Source organism: Podarcis tiliguerta (genome assembly GCF_965153285.1).
Source record: "Podarcis tiliguerta genome assembly, chromosome: 13".
NCBI classification, from domain to species: domain Eukaryota; kingdom Metazoa; phylum Chordata; class Lepidosauria; order Squamata; family Lacertidae; genus Podarcis; species Podarcis tiliguerta.
In genome coordinates, this window is record NC_139546.1 from 16,144,116 (window position 1) to 16,165,194 (window position 21,079).

The window sequence follows — 21,079 nt, forward strand, 5'->3', positions numbered from 1 at the left end:
CCACCCATAACCCTCTGCCATCCCACCCCCCACCCTGGCAATACACTCCACAACTCCCCCCCCCCCCAAAAAAAGCTGGATGCATCCATCAAATGCTACGCAGACTCTTTGCTCATAAAGACAAGTTCAACAGGGATTAAAACCTCCCCGATTTTGGCTGGAAGGGTCAAATGCACAGGAGTGGTAGGGGCGGGGAGGTGTCAGGCTGAGAAGACAGGCAGGTGCAGTTGCACAGTGAGTAAGAGGTTAACTATTCATATGTATTAATGAGAGTAGAACAAGAGAAACGTGATGGATGTCCAAGATGCCTGGGACAAAAACCTGAGCTTGATGGGAGAGGTCCACGAACCGTCGCTGTTAACACCCCCAGGAAAAGGCCCTAGTCCGGGAAAGACACAGTCATTGAGTGGGGGGGGTAGGAATTGCTACAGACCAGGAATCCTTTGGCAGTTGGCACTTAGCAAAGGCTTTCCAGCAGAGGGAGAGAGAGAAGGGAGGGGAGGGGGGGAGAGAAGAGAGACACATACAGACATTAAAGCAGGGCTGGGGAATCTCGTGCCCATAGGGTAGTGGTGGCAGCCTCTGTTTGACCCATGGGGATCTCCCCAGGCTGCACCCCTCCCAAACAACACTTCCCCTCCCCAGACCACATGGTTCACCTGCCCTGCTCCACATTCTCCTTTTGGGATGTCCTGGGACTGCGAGGCTGCCTCTTGCTTGGCAGGGTGAGGGCTGGAGAGACACCGCTTTGACTTTTGCATAGACCAGAGGTTCCCAAGCTTGTTTGGCCTACCACCCCCTTTACAGGGGAGGGGGGGAACCCACTACTCAGCACCCCCTCTTAAAATCCAACTTTTAAAGCGAGCAAACAATGTCGCAGTGACAAATTTGCGTTCTTTTATGTATCTATATTTCTACCTACATCCTACAACACAGTAAAGGAAATGTTTCGTAAGTAAGACACCTTGAAGCTTGAAATCGAAAACCCCTTGACTCCAGCGCAACCATCGGACCCAGGGGAGACGCTGTCACTGTCCCGCAACGGCGCCCGACCTGGCGGTAAGCGTCATTACGCAGCAAATGAAACATGTACGAACGTTTTTCAAAATTTTCTTCTCTTCTTTATGCTTCCACCACCCCTATATTTTTATTCAATGCTCCTCAATTGCACCATTTAGGGCTTTAAAGGTCAACATCAATAATCTGAATTCTGCTCGGAAACGTATTGGGAGCCAACGAAGGTCATTCAGGTGTTATGTGGTCTCGGCGGCCGCCCTCAGTCACCAGTCTAGCTGCCACATTATTACCCACTTTGGGAAATACGGGCATAGACAGAATGAATCGCACTGTGCCAAAAGTGCGACCCACAGCCTTGGCTCCACCCACTTTTGTCTCTGGCCCCACCCATCTCCCTCCTGTGCCTCCCACTCTCGAAGGCTCTCCACTAGGGAATGAGCTAAAAAAAAAAGCTCCCCACTTCTCTAATTTAGCCTCTGTGTTGCCCACCTTGGAAGTAGAAGAGTGGAAGCACCTGCAATTGAAGTAAGGTGAGCTACAAAACATATACATGGGGTGGTAACAACTCAGAGCTGGACACAGTAAGCAATGTGAAATTGAACATTATAATTCAACATCAGATAATGAAATATGTCCTAAGGCAGGCACCCCCAATCTTTGGCCCTCCAGATGTTTTGGACTACAATTCCCATCATCCCTGAGCACTGGTCCTGTTAGCTAGGGATCATGGGAGTTGTAGGCCAAAACATCTGGAAGGCGGCAGATTGAGGGTGCCTGTTCTAAGGGCTCCTTCGAAAGGCAGGTATTGTCAGGCTGAAAACCAAAGCAGCCATTAATTCTTATTATTATCAGTGCTTTTTTCCAAAAACCAATGTTTAGGGGGTACTCTCATTTTCCTACTCTATTGAAATACTGCCCCTCAATGAGGCCAAACTTAGATTCACAAAATGAACTTAGATTCACAAAATGTTTAGGGGTATACCCCCAGAAAAAAGCACTGATTATTATTATTACCGGTTTCTATGTTGTGCTCTGATTTGATGTGCAGGCATTAGGAGGTGATGGCTGCTGCATGCCCAGCTGGCGTTAAAGGCAGAGGAACAGGGCTATAGGGGCGACCCTATAGCTGTGGCCGAGGAGGGAAGCTGGAGGCAGATAGCCAAGCAGGATTAGAGTTTGTGGGATAATTTGTAATCTAGGTTGCACGAGAGAACCATAGATCAGGGTTTGCCTGGACGTGAAACAACCAGACACAACCAGATTGACAAGTAGGGCTGCCAATTTATCGGCCCCAGCAGCTGCGTCCTAAACAACAGTTTGGTTTGCAGGAATCAGCAGGTGATGGTGGGTTTTTGGGCCCTGGAAAAACTTCACCTGTTGACTTCTGCAGCTTCTGCAGTTGTTTAGAGGCCAGTTTTTTTTAAAAGAAATTCTGGACAGATGGCAACTTTATTGGGGGCGGAGGCAGGGGACGACGGGCACAGGACTCTGTGAGGCAGGGCATTTGTTAGTCCAGCCCTACTCTAAGGCTTACCGCACGTGGTAGATTTTGGGGTGCCAGTGGAAAGCAGCCAACTGTCAGTTTGGAAGCTAAACTTTAGACAATTGGTGGTGGTGATCAATAAGAGCTACTACTACTGCCGCCACCAGGGAACGGAAAGGGAATCCGTCAGGATTTATTTATTTTTTTTGCCTCCAAATTGTCTTGAGCCCTCTCTGTTTACAGTCTCTCGGAGGGCACAGTGTCCTTGAGGCTCTCAGCAGCGCACCACTTGTCTCCCATGTGGAGATAAACAGCTGCCAGCAAAGATGGTGAAAGTTGAGGGCGGGGTGGGGGGGGGAAGGGGAGAGAGAGAGAGAACAGGGAATCTGATAGGGGGTGCGGCGCAGCTGTCCTGGCCGGCGAAAAAACGTGTTACCCAATATGGGCAGAGAGGCCATCTCTTTGAGGGTAACTGGCTCAGGCGAGAGGAGGGAGGAAGCCGTTGCCCTGAAGGGTGGGGGAAGAGGGGCAGATCCATCTAATGCATATGATGGGAGAAATGGCAGCACCCTGCTTCCTTTGGAGCAAGAGTCAGGAGTTGTTCTAATCTGAAATCTTCCACAACAACGTCCTGCTCGCGTGGCTCAATTTCTGCATGAGCAGTAAGGCCGGGTCTACACATGCAGAGGAAGAAGGTGGCATAATCCTGAGGTGCCAAAGTGGACCATACTAATTCAGATTGCGGGGTGTGGGTGTCATTTTGGAGTGCTCTCTTTTATTAAAAAGGAAGCCATGCAAATATGAAACCTAGCACATCGAAGAGAAAAGACCCGGCAAGTTTTAACAGTGCTAATATCCTACTTGCAGGAAGGCATTTTGTTATTTAAAGGTAGGTTTTCCTCTCCCCTCTGCCCACCTTCCCCATAAACTTATGTGGTGGAGTCCATTCTATCGCCTCAGAATGACTGCCAGTCCAGCATTCTGCTATGTGTGGGCACTAAGCATGAGAGCTCACATAATATGAAACAGTTGTGCCATGTACCCCCTTCCCCACCACCTCTGAACATCATCCAGCTACCCTCAGGCCCTGTTGTGCTCCCAGTCATGGCTCCCCCACAAAGGATAATGGGAACTATAGTTTGTTAACTCCCTTGGCAAACTACAGTTCCCATTATACGGGGGGGGGGGTGCGTCATGACCGTTAAAGTGGTATAAGAGTGATTTGAAGGTATGGTGTGGATGCGATTTATAATAGACCTGTACTTTTCTCTACAAACCTGGTTACATTTTGGGGTTAGTCTGGAGAGAGCCAAACCACGAGTTCAGGTTCAGAGGCACGCTATGCCAAACATTGGCTTGGTTCTGTGTGGCATAGCATCAGATCAAATGAGGAGGAGCAAAGCAGCTGTGATCTCCTCTCACACACCATACATAATATTCCCCTATCTGCAGAGCAAATTCTATTCTCCACAAAGACTCCTGGGAACTGTAGTTCACTAATGGTTCTGTAAGTGTAGCTCTGTGATGGGTAAGCTACTGTTCCCAGGAATCTTTCGGCAGGTGCTTTGAATGTGTGGTGTGTACCCAGGTGAATAATACAGTGGTGCCTCGGGTTACATACGCTTCAGGTTGCATACACATCAGGTTACAGACTCCGCTAACCCAGAAATAATACCTTGGGTTAAGAACTTTGCTTCAGGATGAGAACAGAAATCGTGCTCTGGCGGCGCGGCGGCAGCAGGAGGCCCCATTAGCTAAAGTGGTGTTTCAGGTTAAGAACAGTTTCAGGTTAAGAACGGACCTCCGGAACTAATTAAGTACTTAACCCGAGGTACCACTGTACTCCTGTTTCTCCTATCACAGTAAAAATTGCTACTATATTTGACCTCAGCTTGCTGTGAATATGGTGTTTCCTGCTTGGCTAAGCCATCTGGGTGATTTGTAGAGAAGCGAGAGAGAGTTTCGGCAAGACTAGTGAAACATCTCAGGAAGGTTCAACACGGTGCAATTGAAAACATAAACTCGGGAGTTTCTGCCCTGTCAGAAAGACCTTACTCCAAGACACACCTCTCCTTGAAGAAACTCCCCACATTCGGAATTTTATTACTTTCATCCTAAATGAAAAGTAAGAAACCAATGAGGCATGGTGTGATTCTGCAACTGGGGGCAGAGAAAGAAAAGGATGGCCTTTGTCCGCAGCACAGATTGGTATGAAAAGAAATGGAAGTCATCAGTAGAGAGTCCATGTCTCTAGCCCCTATGATCACCTCACAATTCCTCCACACATGCCTAAGTAGCATCAGAGAGAATAATAATAATAATAATAATAATAATAATAATAATAATAATTTATTATTTGTACCCCGCCCATCTGGCTGGGCTTCCCCAGCCACTCTGGGAGGCTTCCAAAAAAGGTATTAAAATACTCTAATACATCAAACATTAAAAGCTTCCCTAAACAGGGCAGAGGGAAGCCTCCATTGCTCTCAGTTATTATCTAGATGAAGAGATGACTGTGTCATCATCTCTGTGTGCAAGTGCTTTTTTATTATTATTATTAAAGCCTCTGGTCCACCAAAAAAAGAAGAATATCCATTGGTCTCTCTTCCTCACGCTAATCTTATCCTTCCTCAGAAGTCTAACTTTGGGAAATTCCAGTGGGAGAGCTATGTTACATCACATGATATCTCTAAAAGACATGTTGTTATTTCAGGAAGAAGCTCCTCCAGTGTATCTGGAGGGGAAGAAGTGGCGCCCTGGCATTTAGGCCCAACATCAGGACATGGGCAGCAATTAGCTGAACTAATACCTGCCCAGGGCCACCCACCCACCCCAAATCGCTTGGAGCTGCCATTTTTAATTTCCCTCAATGTCCTGGAATGATGCTACATCAGGGGCATCATGGGAATGTAAAATGGCAGCCCCAAACCACCTGGCGGCGGCTGCCAATATCAGATAAGACCATCAGGGCCAACCAACATAAGAGGGGGCTTAGCAGAAGACATTGTGCCTAGGGCCACCTCAAACCTCAGCCAACCTTTACTGGTACTGAGGTAAATTCCAGTCCTGCGCTCAGGTACAATGCAGCCATGAGGGAGGAGTAAAAATTGAGCACTTACAAGATGGCGAAGGGCATCGCTGCAAGAGAAAACCAGGGAAAGCAGATCTATAAGGAGCTACTAAAATGGGTTTGGAAAGGACCATAGGTAGAGTCTTGATAGGACACAAACTCGGCCCTCCAGATGTTTTGGGACTACAATTCCCATCATCCCTGACCACTGATCCTGTTAGCTAGGGATGATGGGAGTTGTAGTCCCAAAACATCTGGAGGGCTGAGTTTGGGGGTGTCTGGTGCAGGTAAAGGAGGAAAGGGCAGTGGTTATTTTGGGGTGGGGGATAACTATTAGGTCCCATGAATCTCTCTCTCTCTCTCTCTCTCTCTCTGCTGTCAACAAGCAGCAGTTGTTCAGTAGTTGACCAAAAGCACATTCTACATATGCTCAGAGGCACTTCTCCTTGTTTGTTCCAAGATTTGGGGGCTGTGGCCAGGGGAAGTCCAAACAGATGAGCACAGAAACAAAAACGCACAAGACCTCTTGTAGAAATCCGGTGCCTCTCCTGTGTTTAATTTTCTAAAATGAACAGCCTCAGTGTTTGAGCCTGTCCCATAAGATTTATCCTTTGCTTTGGGAGTCCATTCTCCCCCCTCTAACTTTTCAGACATAGGAGTTGGTGATGGTTTGCTTCATGGCGCGAGGGTGGAAAAACACGCCACTCTCTGCACATGGTTAGAGATGCTTCACAGGTGTCAGGGCTCAATCCTGAGAACCCAAAGGGCTAAAGGCAGCCCCCGTGGCGAACCATGACCACGCAAAGTCCTGCAAGCCAAACGCACACCCATCTTTAATCTACTCTCATTCTAAAATACCAAAAATCCCCCTCTGCTTTCAGAAAATCCACCTGCCGAACACCAAACCCCCAAGAGATGTCACTCTTTCCCCAAAGAACCCTGGAACTGAGGCTCCTGGAGAAAAATCAGCCCTGCCCTACACAGCTTCTGTTGGGGTGCAAGAAGTGGAGGCAGGAAGGAAGAGATGGAAGTGAAATGCAACTCTTTGCTGCATTCAGGTTTTTTCCTATAACAAATAGGGGTTCCAGATCCTTGAACCAGCTCCTGAACAATTTCGGAGAAATGCTACAAATGGAATCAGGGCCATTACGATGCATGGTGCCCATAACACACCCCTCGAAATAAAAAAATACCGTACCCCCAAACCACCCACAATTCCCCATCCATTTGCCCAAATGAAGCCAGCCAGACCTTCAGCCATCACTTACCGCAGGCGGTGGGGGCAGAGGCAGGGGCTCGGGCGCAGCCGTTCCCTGTTCGGGGAAGATACGAAGGCTGTGATCCGGCGCTGTTGGGGATGGGTACTCTGAAGGGGTGCTGTGGAGATGGTATTGCGGAGGCAGCCGGGCCTGGGGTGGCGGCGGAGGGTACTGAGCTGGGAACGTCTGTGTCATGGCATCCGCTGGCGGTACCGCTGCATCTGGACTACCCTAAAGGCAGGAAGAGCAGAAAGACAACAAAGTTAGGAGCTGCGAGCAGTGAAGAAGAGGGGAGCAATCGCTGCCATTTTGCAGAATCAAGCAGGACTGGGGATAGAGCTGGCTCAGCCACCAATCTCCATCCCCGCAACTGCTAAGCACCAATTCCTCTCTCACAACACGTCCACCCACCTTCCTAATACACTGCTCTCCTTTCCAGACTTTTTCAGTATCCTTTGTCCCAAAGACAACGCATCAGAATAGTATGTAGCTCTCCTCCTCAGGGACCTATAGACATTGTCTCAATAACTCTTACAACACCCCTGCGAGGTAGGACACTATTATAATCCAAAGCATGCAAGAAATGGAAAGAGAAAGGGGGAAATGCCTAATGATATGGGTGGAGGCAAGAGCTGGATCAGGCAGGTCCCGATCATTCATCCCCAATACCCTAAAATCCAGCACTAATAAATCCTTTTCTCCACAATTCTTGTTCACAGGGAACCCAGGCCTCCATTTATCCTGACTAGTTGTCTTTCCAATAGAGGAATAAAGACATATTTTTAACCCACCCCTAACCTGATAAACAGGGATGCGGGTGGCGCTGTGGGTTAAACCACAGAGCCTAGGACTTGCTGATCAGAAGGTCAGCGGTTCGAATCCCTGCAACGGGGTGAGCTCCCGTTGCTCGGTCCCTGCTCCTGCTAACCTAGCAGTTCAAAAGCACATCAAAGTGCAAGTAGATAAATAGGTACCACTCCGGCAGGAAGGTAAACGGCGTTTCCGTGCGCTGCTCTGGTTCGCCAGAAGCGGCTTAGTCATGCTGGCCACATGACCCAGAAGCTGTACGCTGGCTCCCTTGGCCAATAAAGTGAGATGAGCGCCGCAACCCCAGAGTCATCCGCGACTGGACCTAATGGTCAGGGGTCCCTTTACCTTTAACCTGATAAGCAGCCCACTCCTTCCTCCCAGAGGACCCCGGAGTCTCATCTCGCTGCTGCTCTTGCCTGAACCAATTACACTCTTCCCCCCCCCCCCCCCGGCTATATGGGAGCTCAGGCTCTCAAGCCAAACCCCACCCCAATTTATCATAACAGCAAGGCAGCCTGCAAGATTTCACCCACCTACGCCCACAGGCCCCATCCCTTGGCACCTTCCAGAGTCTCTGCCGGGATAAGATGCTCAGGAAAAGTGCGCACACCCTTTCTCTCCCCCTGGCCAAGGAATATAAAGGCATCCCTTGTGCTTCCCCCTCCACCAATGGGGAGAAATCGTGACAGGCGCAGGCTCTCCCATTGGCCAGCCTCTTATCAACACCTCCTCAGCCCTTATTTGGAGTTGCTGGACTGTCTCTCTTTGTCTTTCAGCTGTTTGGGGGCTTTTGAAAAAAGAAAAAAAACACCCGGCTGCAGATAAAGAAGAAAGACAGCTGCAAGATTTCGCTGGAATCTGCAGTTTGCAGGCAGGCTCAGCCCCTGTGGCCCACGCACCTGCCCCACCTGTCCCAACGGCAGGGGCAAGGATTAATCTGAGCCCAAGGGCTTAGTCCTAGAAGGGACCAGGTTGTTTATGCATCGGTAGTATGAAGATATTAGGAATCTGAGGGCGTGTACTGGCATCTCAGACTGAAGAAAGCAAACGATGCTTCTGTTAGCGCAAAGGGCATTATTCGGGCTACATGTTTCAGCTTGCTTAATTAGGAGGATTAATCAACAAAAGCTTGAGTTGATTAACTGGCGGGGTTGAGAGTTAAAGTCACATGTATTACATTCTAATCTTGTCCCACCCTTCTCCAAAGGGCTTGTGTATCTTTATAATAGGGTGAGAGTGAGTGGGAGGGCATGTTTCAGAGCTGTGGGGATTTGAACTCCGAACTTCCCTGTTCTGGTCCCAAACAGCAGCCACTAAACACACATACACAATGGTGCTGTTTTGGTTCTGGTGCACCACTGTGTCAACCGGGATTCGAAAAGGAACTATTGAAGGTGGAATTTCCTTCAAGCGTTACGTGATAGCTTTTGTATGTTATCTCACATTTCTTTCAACATCTCAAAAAGGCATTTATAGAATCACAGAACAGAAGATTTGGATGGGACCACTAGCAATTACCTAGTTCAACTCCCTGCAATGCAGAAATATTTTGTACTGAGGTTCTGGTGAGATGCAAATGTATTTACACGTATTCAATTGGTTAAAAAGATAATTGATTGACAAAATCCTTGGCGGCAGGCTCTGTTTTGACTATGGGTCCCTGATGCCCTCATACAGTCCCTGGAAGTTGTACAACTGTTGGCAGAAGTTGCATTAATGCACACACAAATGTGCTGTGATTTTTTTTCTTTCAGAAATCAACATATCAGATAGAATAATCAATACAAATTAAGATTACATAAAAAGAGTAAAAATGACTTCCCTACACCTATATGTGACTTTTCCTTTTAAATTTTATTTCTCTCGTTGTGTTCTTGTGCTATCTTATACCACCGTATCTGTTATGCCTATTACTCTGTCACTTCTCCTTGCGATATCTTAGACTTCATGTCAATATTTTAATACCAAAACAATGTTTTTCCATGTATTCCTTTACGCAACTCCATTCTTTGTTTATTTTTTGATTTGATTTTCCTCTTATAATTGCGGTCAATTTTGCCATATTTATCAATTCACAAAATTTGCTCTGCCAATCTCTTACTGTTGGGGCTTGTTCCCCTTTCCAATTCTTTGCGGTCAAGGTCCTGGCAGCTGCTGTTGCGTACAGTATAGGAATATATTTTTCATACTTTGGGGGATATCTCCTGTTACTAAACCCAGAAGGAAAGCTTCTGGTTTTTTATTAAATGATATTTTAAATATGCTGTGAATGGTAGGATTTGTCTGCCAACATGATTTTCTCCTGTGAAGAACAATGCTTGAGGAGGGCTGAAGCACAAAATCCTTGCATCAAATCAGACTTTATCTTCAAGAGCCTCAATTCCCACACATCTCCTTTGCTAGAGCTTGCGACAGATGGGATGGGAAGCTTTTATGTGAACATGCCACTGTCCTACCAAACAGTAGGGCCGGCCCAATGCATTTTGGCACGTAGGGCACCCACTTCCCTGCCAGGGAAAAGGGGGTGAGTGAAGATCTGCATCAGGAAGGGGGGGCAGGGAATAAAGATCTACATCGGAATAAAGATCTACATTGTGATCTGCTACCCCTGTGGATCCTGATGCCTGAGGCGGTCACCTTACCTTGCCTCATGGTTGGGCTGGCCCTGTCAGACAGTGTAGAAGAAACCGAGAACTTTGCTGATCTGCCCAGCCATGGCCATAACTGGATCCTAGCCACAATTACCCATGCTCTCGCTACTCCCCATTTAGTTTCTTGCAATGCGCTGTTCGAAAAAGGTGTGGAAACGTCAGGTGGTTCAAAATAGGGCTGCAAGATGGTTTGCTTGGACTGGCCAATTCCTGTTGGAAGTGGATCAGCAGGGATCATTCAGCTTCTTACATAAGTGCTAATTCTGTTAGTGTTAAAGACAGCTAACCAAGAGGGGTGGAAGTATTGCTTAGCAACCAGGCAGAGTGACATGAACTTTACTGGGCTCAGGAAAGCAATACCTCAAGGATCGCCTCTTTCAATATGAACCTACCCAGACCCTGAGATCATCTTCTGAGGCCTTTCTTCGTGTGCCTCCTCCTCGAGAGGTCCGGAGGGTGACAACACGAGAACGGGGCCTTCTCTGCAGTGGCTCCCTGTCTGTGGAATGCTCTCCCCAGGGAAGTTCACCTGGCGCCTTCATTATACACCTTTAGGTGCCAGCCAAAAACGTTCCTTTTTAACCAGTCCTTTGGTTGATTTGATTGACAGTGTATGCCCTTTTAAAATGTGGGGGTTTTTTGGGGGGGTTATTGGGTTGTTGTTTTTATTTTGATTATATATTTTGTGCTTTTATATTTTGATTTTGTTCTGTGAACTGCCCTGAGACCTCCGGGTATAGGGTGGTATATACCATCTTTTTCTGTGTATAAGACGTCCCCGTATATAAGACACCCCTTATTTGTGGGGACTCAAAATTAAGAAAATGCACTATGCACTATCCGTGTATAAGACAACCGCTTATTTTAAAGTTCAAAAATTTAGGAAAAAAATATAGCCTTATACATGGAAAAATAGAGTAAATTCAATAATAATATACCACCACCGAGGTAGCACATACTCTGACTGCCTATGTAGTTCCAGGAGGGTTTTCTTCTGTATGTTTAGTTGAATGTCTTCATGCTATGTACAAGGCCTGAACTAAGAAAGACAAAATCTCTCTTTCTCTTTGAAACATACACTGGTTTTTTTCCCCCTCCCAGCTTTTCAGTTCCTCTGAACTTTGCTTGCTAGACTCCGTCTGTGTTATTTAAGTGACTTTGCTCACATCTACATCACGTGACGACACCAACATTTTATCAGCTTCCATGGCTCTGGACCCAATTCAAAGTGATGATCTTAGCTTTTAAAGCCCTTATTGATTTGGAGCCAGGATGTCTGAAAGATTGCTTTGGCTCACTTATACCTACCCTTAACTTGAGATATTTAAAGCGGCTCTCGCCTTCTTTATACTAGGTGCTTCTAGGTGCCATGTGGGAGGGGTTGAGGTGCATACCGAGTGATTTAGGCTTGCACAATTGAAGTGGATTAAAGCGCTCTGTTGCTCTTGCACAGCAAATCCACTTTTTAAGACATTCAGAATGAGATGGGGAAATGCATTGAAAACTGTTGCATGAATGAATGGCTTAAGAAGAAGACGTATAAACAACCGCACAAGCAAATCAGGATGAATGGCGGGTGAAAGCTCATTGTCACATAATCGCCTCATAAACAAATCAGAATGGCTGCTTATTGCCAGGTGACGACTATTTTTATTCTCCCAAGCCTTAAAAACAAACTGCACTGAGCCTCGGTTTATGTGCCGTGTAAATTTATTTATTTTTTAGTCATCTGGCTTTATTCTCTCTGCTGAAAATGTTTAGGCTGCAAGTTATCCTTTTATGATTTTGCTATTTTATTCCATTGCATTTTGATAGCATTTTATCGTTGTATGTTAGTGAGCTATCTGTAGAACAGGGTTACTAGCCAGCCTTACATAAATATAGCAAATAAATAAAGAGTTGTCACTGGAGTGGGAAATCTGGGTCTGTGCTGCGGCACTGCAGACAACATTTGGGGACTCAATAACTGAACACCCCTTCATATCACACATACACCCAACTTGTAACATGGAAAATTCCCACAAGCACCTGCTTGGCTTGATTAGCCATTGACCTGATCCAAAAGACTCTTTTTATGTTCTTAGATCAGACCCTCCAAGTGTCGCTGTTTTCCAGGGACAGCCCTGATTTAGAGAAGCCATCCCAGTTTCTGATTTGATCCCAGAAAGTCCCAATTTTCCTTAGAATGTCCCTATTTTCTTTGGGAAAATGTTGGAGGGTATGGAGTCATCCAAGCCCCTGCCCCTCAACGAGCCGTCTGAAGGCAATCCTGTATAGCGAAGGTTTTTAAAAAAAGGTTTAATGTTTTATTATGTTTTTATATAAGTTGGAAGCTGCCCAGAATGGCTGCGGCAACCCAGTAAAGTGTGTGGGGTATACACAATAAAATTATTGTTAAGGAATGGGACATCCCTATCTTCATCGGAGAAATGTTGGAGGGCATGTTCGGTATCAGAGAGATCTTGTAATAATAAAACAAGTTATATAGAAAGCAGAAGGGGAGGCATTTTAAAAAGGAGGGCTCTTTGCCCATTGTCCACAGCAATATGCTCTCCAGATGAAAACAAAAGTTCCAGCCAATGCATTTTGTGGGACTTTGGTTACTGCTTCAGAAAGAGGTGTCAGGGCCCAGACACTGAGTTCAGGAGAATTGCTAAATTCAAGAACCATATAAATATAGGTGAAATGAGCATTCTGCTGAAGAGGGAATAACTTGCAAGACAGATGGGGCTCCAGAATTCTCATTTGTGTAAAAAACTACCGTATTTTCTGCTCTATAAGACTCACTTTTTCCTTCCTAAAAAGTAAGGGGAAATGTGTATGCGTCTTATGGAGCGAATGCAGGATGCGCAGCTATCCCAGAAGCCAGAACAGCAAGAGGGATCGCTGCTTTCACTGCGCAGCAATCCCTCTTGCTGTTCTGGCTTCTGAGATTCAGATGATTTTTTTTCTTGTTTTCCTCCTCCAAAAACTAGGTGCGTCTTGTGGTCTGGTGCGTCTTATAGAGCAAAAAATACAGTAACTGGTGCCTCAACTGTATCACTATCGGGCCAAACTACACTTGCCTGTATCTTACATTTTTCCTCCTGTAGGGTAAATAGCAGCCAGGGGAGGGTGTGTGTTAATCCTTGCCTCCTCTCACACCCACAACTCTGCAGTTTTTACATTATCTGGAGTGCACTTTCCCTTTGTTCTTTCGCTTTCCATCCTGCATTAACATTCTAAAATCATGGGCAACTTTTCAGATATTGTTTTAGGCTTTCCCACCCAGGCTGATGCTTTGAAACAGGAGTGGTTTCTATGCTAGCTGGGGCTGATGGAGTTGGAGCCCAACAGCCTTGGAAGGACAAGTTATCAACCCCTGCTTTAAAATTGCCTTAAACACACTGAATGGGAGGGAATATGTCCAGCTCCCTTGAGCATCATAGAGTTTGGTAGCATCAAGAGATAAATCTCCCCTCGCCATGAATTCCCCTCCTCACAGCTGAAGGAGCTTAGGGTATCCTATGCCATCTAGCATTGCAATAATTAGGACACTTTTGACAGTTTTGTGAAGCAAAGTTTCCGAGACTGGATGCCCTTCACTAAAAACCTGAGTGCAAAATATGTTTTTCTTCCCTTTGGAGCTAAAGGCTTGAGCTGCACATGAGAAGACATGTCAGAGAGAGTGCTTCTAATCTGAGGAGCAGATTACTCATGTATGTGAGACAGAAAGTGAGTGTCAGGCGCTTTAAAAAGCCACCTGTCTCCCATGAAGTTCTTTTCCTCATTTAGGAAACAAAGGGAGCAAATAACCAGCTGAAATTTTCCAGGCTTCCAGCCTGTTCCCTGGGTTTATGCGCTACCATCCTGTCCCGTCACTGTGCAAATCACAGACACTCGTCACCACCACTGGGTGGTTTAAGCAGCCCCCGGGAGGCCATTGCTTATCAATGCTGGCTCCACTTCCAGGTCTTATAAATAGCTCCACTTCATAAACAGCACCTTCTTGTCAGTCACAGCCCAAGAGGGGCCCGAATTGGGGGGTGGGTCATAAATAGATTTACTCTCCAGTCCCAAGGGATCTTTCTGAGGCCCAGGGATTGCTGAGGTCCTTTTGGCAGGAAGCCAGATTAGCCTTGTATTTTAAAAACAAAACAAAACTTCTGTAGATAGTTTCTCCTCTAGCCCCCATCCCAATGACGGGGAACAAAATACAATGCAAGCCACTTTTGAGTTTCTCTGAAGTTAATAAAAAATAAGAGTAATAATAATGAGGAGGAGGAGGAGGAGGAGGAGGAGGAGGAGGATAATGCTATTATTTGTACCCAACCCATCTGACTGGGCAGCTTCTAACGTATATAAAAACATAAAACATTACGCATTAAAAGGCTTCCGTATGTAGGGCTGCCTTCAGATGTCTTCTAAAAATCAGACAGTTTTTTATTTCCTTGACATCGGAGAGTGTTCCACAGGGCGGGGGGCCACCACCGAGAAGGCCCTCTGCCTGGTTTCCTGTAGCTTCACTTATTGCAATAAGGGAACTGCCAGGAGGCCCTCGGAGCTGGATCTCAGTGTCCAGAGAGTAAACTCAAATTGTAAGATTTTCCCCCATGGCAGAAGGTTTATGAGTTTGGGGCCTATGAAAAGGGCCACAGCTCTGCAACAGAGCACATACTTTGCATGCAGAATTTCCCAGGTTCAACACCACTGATTAAAAGACTCAGATAGCAGGCAATGGGAAATATCTTTCTCTCTGAAACCCTGGACAGCTGCCAGTCAGAGTGGACAATATTTGTTGAGCTAAAGGCAACTTCCTATGTACCGTAATGCTAAAAAGTGAACAGGGTCTCCCACGAACTGTCAACAGCTTTAAAAAGGAGCAGCAGGTTACGTTCACGTGAAAATTACTGTTATTTTAATATGACTCTTGCAGTGGATCTGCAGACATAGAACTGGGCACACCTGGGTGGTGACTCCTCACATCTTGACATGTTCGCTGCAACTAGAGCCTGTCACAACTGGTGCACATTTCAGTAATCCAGCCAATACATTGGAGCTGACATAGAAATAACGTCAAGATAATTTTTTTGCCACACCATCCAGCACTTAAATCACCTGGGGAAACTATAGTAACCCTACGTAAACTCCTGTCATGGACAAATACGGTAAGTTGCAGGATTGGGGGGGGGGTAGTATTTGTCCCAATTTCAGTTATTCAGCTTACAAGAGACCTGGTATTGAGGCTCAGGGCTTTAGTATGTTTTCTGTGCCCTAAGAAAGGAAGGAGAAGAGGTAGCCTTGCTTTTGGTGTGGCCGCTAGCCTACAAAGTAAGGGCTCAGCCAACTGATACTAACTCAACGTTTGTCTTCAGACTCCTCACTTGACCAGCAAAAAGGCTCTGGAATTAATATGCAATGAATCAAACCAGAAAGGGAATTTTCTGAGCTGTTCCTCACAGCCACACCAGGGGAATAAGGAAGACCTTAAAGCAGGCATGTCCAAAGTCTGTTTTGGGGGGCTAATTCGGCCCCCTGGCAGGTTTTATCTGGCCCCTGTGGCAGTTTCTTTATTGGGGTCAAATCCTAAAAAACACTCAACAACTTTGGTCAGCCCTCACGCACGTTCACTTAATCAAATCCGGCCCTCTTTGAAAAAAGTTTGGGCACCACTGCTAAAGGGAGGCCACCAGTCTCGTTCTCATAAAGTCCTTTATTTGCTATACATGAAGCAACAATCATTAGTTGCTTGCTTGAGAGGTCTTGTGAAGGCTTACCCTTTTGCTCAGGCAGGCTTGGACCCAGTTTTACATGTTAGAACCCTCTGGTTTCCTTTTTATTTGCATTTATTTTATTTACCTATAATAAATACTTCTATTCCACTGTATCATATATATATATATATATATATATATATATATATATATCACAACAGTTTGCAACAATATAAAAACATGAAACCAGACAATAAAATCATAGGAAGTGAAAAAGAGGTGTTTAAAAGTTGGGGGCACCCACAGAATTTCTAGTGGCAGGGTGTTCCACAGGACTGGGCCAATGACACTAAAGGCTCAGTTTCTCATTGTTGTCAAAGGAGCCTCACCAATTCAGGGAATGAGCAAAGATACTCCTGCAGATGGTCTGATGTGAAACAATCCTCCTCCTCATCATCATACTCTGCTTATCTGGCTGGGTTTCCCCAGCCACTCTGGGCAGCTTACAGCATATACGTATGTGTTTGGAAATTGTTGTCTTATTCGTTTTAGGTTGTGTTTAATACTTTTGACGATATATTGATTGGTTTTCAGTATATATATCAATCCAAGTTTTTTGAAATGTTAAGCAGGTTCAAAGAAAATAAAGAAATAAATAGAGCAGTCCCACTTTGATTTCTACAGCTTGTGATCATGCCTTGTTCATGCCAGATCCATATGTGCAGAGGCTCCACCAAGCTGTTAGATTTCCTTCTTTCTGACAAAGCCCCAGCCTGCATATCATCTGGAATACTTTTTATTCCAGCCACGGATGAGCACTGATGTTTGTATCAGCTTATTCCTTGCCAAATATACTTCAGTAGGATTTCCCCTGCAACTATTCCCCTGAATATTTTCGCACCTCTCACAATATGTGTGAAATGACAGATGCAAATATTTAGAAAGCTTGTCAAGATTCTCTGTTCTGCCAGATTTTCGGTTGGCAATTAGGGCCGCCTGAGATATTATGAATGCATGAGGCAGAAAATCACAAAGCGGGTGTCCTGTCCCTCTCCCTATACTAAAGCAACAACTGATCATTTGTAAACTTTTAATGGCACGTGAAAAGGGGGCCTCTCAGGTCAGGTCTTGGGGGGGGGGGGGACTAGCAGGAAATATAGTGGAAGCTCAGCTCCCGAACACCTTGGGAGGCAAACGTTCCAACTCCCGAACAATTGAAAATTGGAAGTGATTGCTCTGGTTTTCGAACGTTATTTGGAAGTCAAACAGCTGGCGTGGCTTCCGATTGGCTGCAGGAAGCTCCTGCAGCCAATCGGAAGCTGCGCCTTGGTCCCCAAATCATTTCAGGAGTCAAACGGACTCCCGGAACAGATTCCGTTCAGGAACTGAGGTTCTACTGTAGTCAATTATTGATCAATTATCAGTCATGGCATTGATTACCATCAGCCATTTGGGTGTTGTTGTTTTGCCTCAGACACCAAAATGCCTCCGTTGCGCCACAGTTTATCATTGCTGCTGTTCCAAACAGACATTCATATTCTGCTTTTGTTGACTCATGACTCGTAGTTTTGTTGTCTCGTTTTTTAAGTTGTGTCTTTTCATGGGTTTGAATCTACTACTGTCTAGTGTTCAAGGTTGCTCGCGAAACAAGTCACTTCTGTGTGTGATTTTGAGCACTTTTTACAGCTGCGGTGGAAAAGGTGGGATTAAAAAATGTAGTTACAAAAAGGGGGACCAACTTGCACACCACATTGAGGCAGCCCAGAATTCCCCCCCCCCAAGCGCATGAGCCCCCACCTGTCAGTGGCAGGGGAGACTCAGCCCTCTGTCCAAAAATATTGAGGGGGCCAGAGTCCCTTCCACCCCCTATAGTTGGTGCCCCCGGCTACAAAATAAAAGAAAATAAACTGGGAGTTTAAACTTCTTTCACATGTGGTGGGCTTGCAGAAAAGTTAAAGAATATTGGGAGATGATATATAATGAGATGAAAAAAATTGTTTAAAACAATGTGCCCCCCCCCCCAAAAAAACAGAGGCATTCCTGTTAGGAACGACAACAGCAGCTCAGATTTTGTTAGCCCAAAAATGGAGGGTAAATGAGGTCCCTAGTAAGGAGGATTGGCAACTTAATATGATAGAATATGCAGAGTTAGCAGAATAAGAGAGCAAGAAGAACAGGTATTTAAAGAGGAGTGGTTTTTGTTTTTTTAGTAAGTGGAATATAACTGTACACAGTTGAAAACACTGGCAGTATTAAGGTAAATTCAGCAGTATAACATATTTAAAAGGGATGTAAAATGGGGGGTGATTAAACGGATACAAGAATATTCAGGAATTATGGATAAATTAAAAGAACTTTGGAAGGGGAAGGAGGGAAGTCGTTGAATGTATGTGTATCATGAAAGATGTTCATGTGGAAATGTAAAACCTGAAAACTTCAATAAAAATTATCTAAGAAAACAAACCGGGAGTTCGGCCGCACTGTTCAGCAGATGAGGGGCACAGAGAGAAACTGTCAGCCACAAATCATTCTGCAAGAACCTCAGCCTTTGTCATATAAATCCTTTGTCTCCTGTGCACCAACGTTCATAATACACACAAAAATCAAAAACCCAAAGAGGGGAAAGAAGAAGAGAAAACATGGAAGCTGTGTCATTCCTCTCAGTGTGCAAAATACCGAGGGCCTGCCCAGCAGCGCATGCAATTGCTGAGGGCAGCCATGTTGTTAAGGGCACCAGTGAAGTAGCTCAAAGTTCATGCGGTTGCACCTCAGCATAACCATGTGGGATCTTAAGGGGCATCACCCATGTGGTGAAACCAACCAGGTGTCAAAATATCTTTTGCTAGGCCTGCAAATGCCACTTCATTTGCTCAGTAAAATTATTATTATTATTATTATTATTATTATTATTATTATTATTATTCACACGTGCCCCACCTTTCTTCCAAGACGTTCAACCCGAGCAGGGATAGTCTCTGGCTGCTTACTACACACCACACATTTAAAGCACATTTGCCCCGCAAAGAATCCAGGGTTCTGGGAATTGTAGCTCTGTAAACTACAGTTCCCAGGATTATTGGGGGTGGGGGGGGGCTTTAAATGTATGGTCTGTACCCAGCCTATGAGGGAGATTAGAGCATTCATGTTAACCTGTGTATTGTTTCCTACAAGAATACAGTGGTACCTCGGTTTACAAACTTAATCCATTCCAGAAGTCCGTTCTTAAACCAAAACCATTCTTAAACCAAGGCGTGCTTTCCCTAATGAGGCCTCCCGCTGCCGGTGCCCTTCCACCATTTGGATTCCGTTCTTAGACCGAGGTAAAATTCGCAAACCAGGACACTACTTCTGGTTTTGCGGAGTTCGTAAACCGAATCGTTCGTAAACAGGGCTGTTCTTAAACCGAGGTACCACTGTACCAGAAATGACCCTTCACTCAGAAGGACTCAGATATGGCATGACATTATAAAGAACCTGGAAGCCACCGTCAGCTTAGGGGGCTTAAAGGCTTGGGGACATAACCAGAAGGCAGTGAGCCCCCAAGAGAGAGCCAGAGTTTGTCCCTTCTCTTTATTCTCATGTAAGGTCTTCCTCTCCTTTTGGATTTATCTGGCTGCGTCCACCCAAGTCAGAGGCTGTTTTATGACACCACCATTTTAAACCGGCACGTAATTTAAATCCATGGAGACTTCTCCCATTAGGTTTGCAGGGCCTTCCCGTTGACAGAGTCCATCTGCTCTACAGAACCCACGGAATCAGGTAGAAAATGGATTGATCTCCATGTTTCCCACCGGAGCCGTGAATCTCTCTCCCCTTACAAGGAAAAGACTTTCTCTCTCTTTCTCTGAGCAATTCTGTAAAAATAACTCGCCAGGAACGAAGGGATTTATCCTTGCCGGAGACTTTATCAGCTGTCCCCCCTCAAGACCACCAGCCAGCCGCAGCTGGGCCCTGTCAATGACACAAATCTCGCTCCATTTCTCTCTCTCTCTCTCACACACACACAAACACACTCGCATGCATAGATAGGAAGACAAACATTCGTACCTGAACCAGCCCGGAGTAACACTGGGGTGCCGGCGGGTAGACAGGCAGGCTGTAGGGGTGCAAAACCACAGCTGGAGGGGAGAGCATGGCACATAATAAAGTCAGGGCCCAACCACCCGGTCCTAAAAGGAGTCAAAAGCACCTCTGTCCAAACGGCTTTGGCACCAGCTGAGGGAGTGCTGAGTGGCAGATGGGACGGTGCCATTGAGAGACGCCAACAGCTGTTGAGAACACAAGCTCCCGTCACAAACTGCCTGGGCAAAAAGCATCTGCCGTGGGATACGGTCTCGCCAGGGACGTGCAATTTTACGAGGCACAAAGTCAACACGAGGTACGGAGGCAAACATGGCCTTTCCATTTATGTGTCGCTCAGCCACGCCGATGCTGCAAGTTCCACTTGATTTGTCAAGTTTTTGAGGGGTTGCTTATGGGTCATTTGTGCAGTGGTACCTCGGGTTAAGTACTTAATTCGTTCCGGAGGTCCGTTCTTAACCTGAAACTTTTCTTAACCTGAAGCACGACTTTAGCTAATGGGGCCTCCTGCGGCTGCCGCACCGCTGGAGCATGATTTCTCTTCTCATCCTGAAGCAAAGTTCTTAACCAGAAGCACTATTTCTGGGTTAGCGGAGTCTGTAAACTGAAGCATATGTAACCCAAGGTACCACTGTATTGGGATGTTTTAGGATGTTTTAGGAAGAGGGGTCAGCAAATTTTTTCAGCAGGGGGCCGGTCCACTGTCCCTCAGACCTTGTGGGGGGCAGTACTATATTTTGAAGGGGGAAAAATGAACAAATTCACATGCCCCACAAATAACCCAGAGATGCATTTTTAAATAAAAGCACACATTCTACTCATGTGAAAACACCAGGCAGGCCCTACAAATAACCCAGAGATGCATTTTAAATAAAAGGGCACATTCTACTCATGTAAAAACATGCTGAATCCCGGATCGTCAGCGGGCTGGATTTAGAAGGCGATTGGACCGGATCCGGGCCCCAGGCCTTAGTTTGCCTAACCATGCTGTAGAACCTATTCTTTTCGACTGCCCA

General features: G+C 45.9%; 1 protein-coding gene and 1 long non-coding RNA gene across 6 annotated transcripts in view; one reads left to right on the plus strand and one right to left on the minus strand.

Moving 5' to 3' along the window:
- The window catches only part of LOC310661786 (RNA binding protein fox-1 homolog 1-like), a 42,498-nt gene extending 22,187 nt beyond the window's left edge, over positions 1 to 20,311 (minus strand). The window contains exons 1-2 of one of the 4 annotated variants that reach the window (XM_083408232.1): positions 20,031 to 20,311; positions 6,839 to 7,060 (exon numbers count right to left, since the gene is read on the minus strand). In XM_083408232.1, the coding sequence (XP_083264358.1) occupies positions 6,839 to 7,060; positions 20,031 to 20,117 (309 nt within the window). In that variant the 5' untranslated portion in view covers positions 20,118 to 20,311. Of the gene's footprint in view, positions 1 to 6,838; positions 7,061 to 8,172; positions 8,311 to 20,030 lie in introns of those variants that run through there. The other 3 variants (XM_083408233.1, XM_083408234.1, XM_083408235.1) reach the window with 3 other exon arrangements.
- Positions 11,779 to 21,079, plus strand: part of LOC310661818 — a 31,140-nt gene continuing 21,839 nt past the window's right edge. For both annotated transcript variants that reach the window (XR_014504130.1, XR_014504131.1), the window contains exon 1: positions 11,779 to 11,927. This is a non-coding gene — a long non-coding RNA (uncharacterized lncRNA). The remainder of the gene's footprint in view (positions 11,928 to 21,079) is intronic.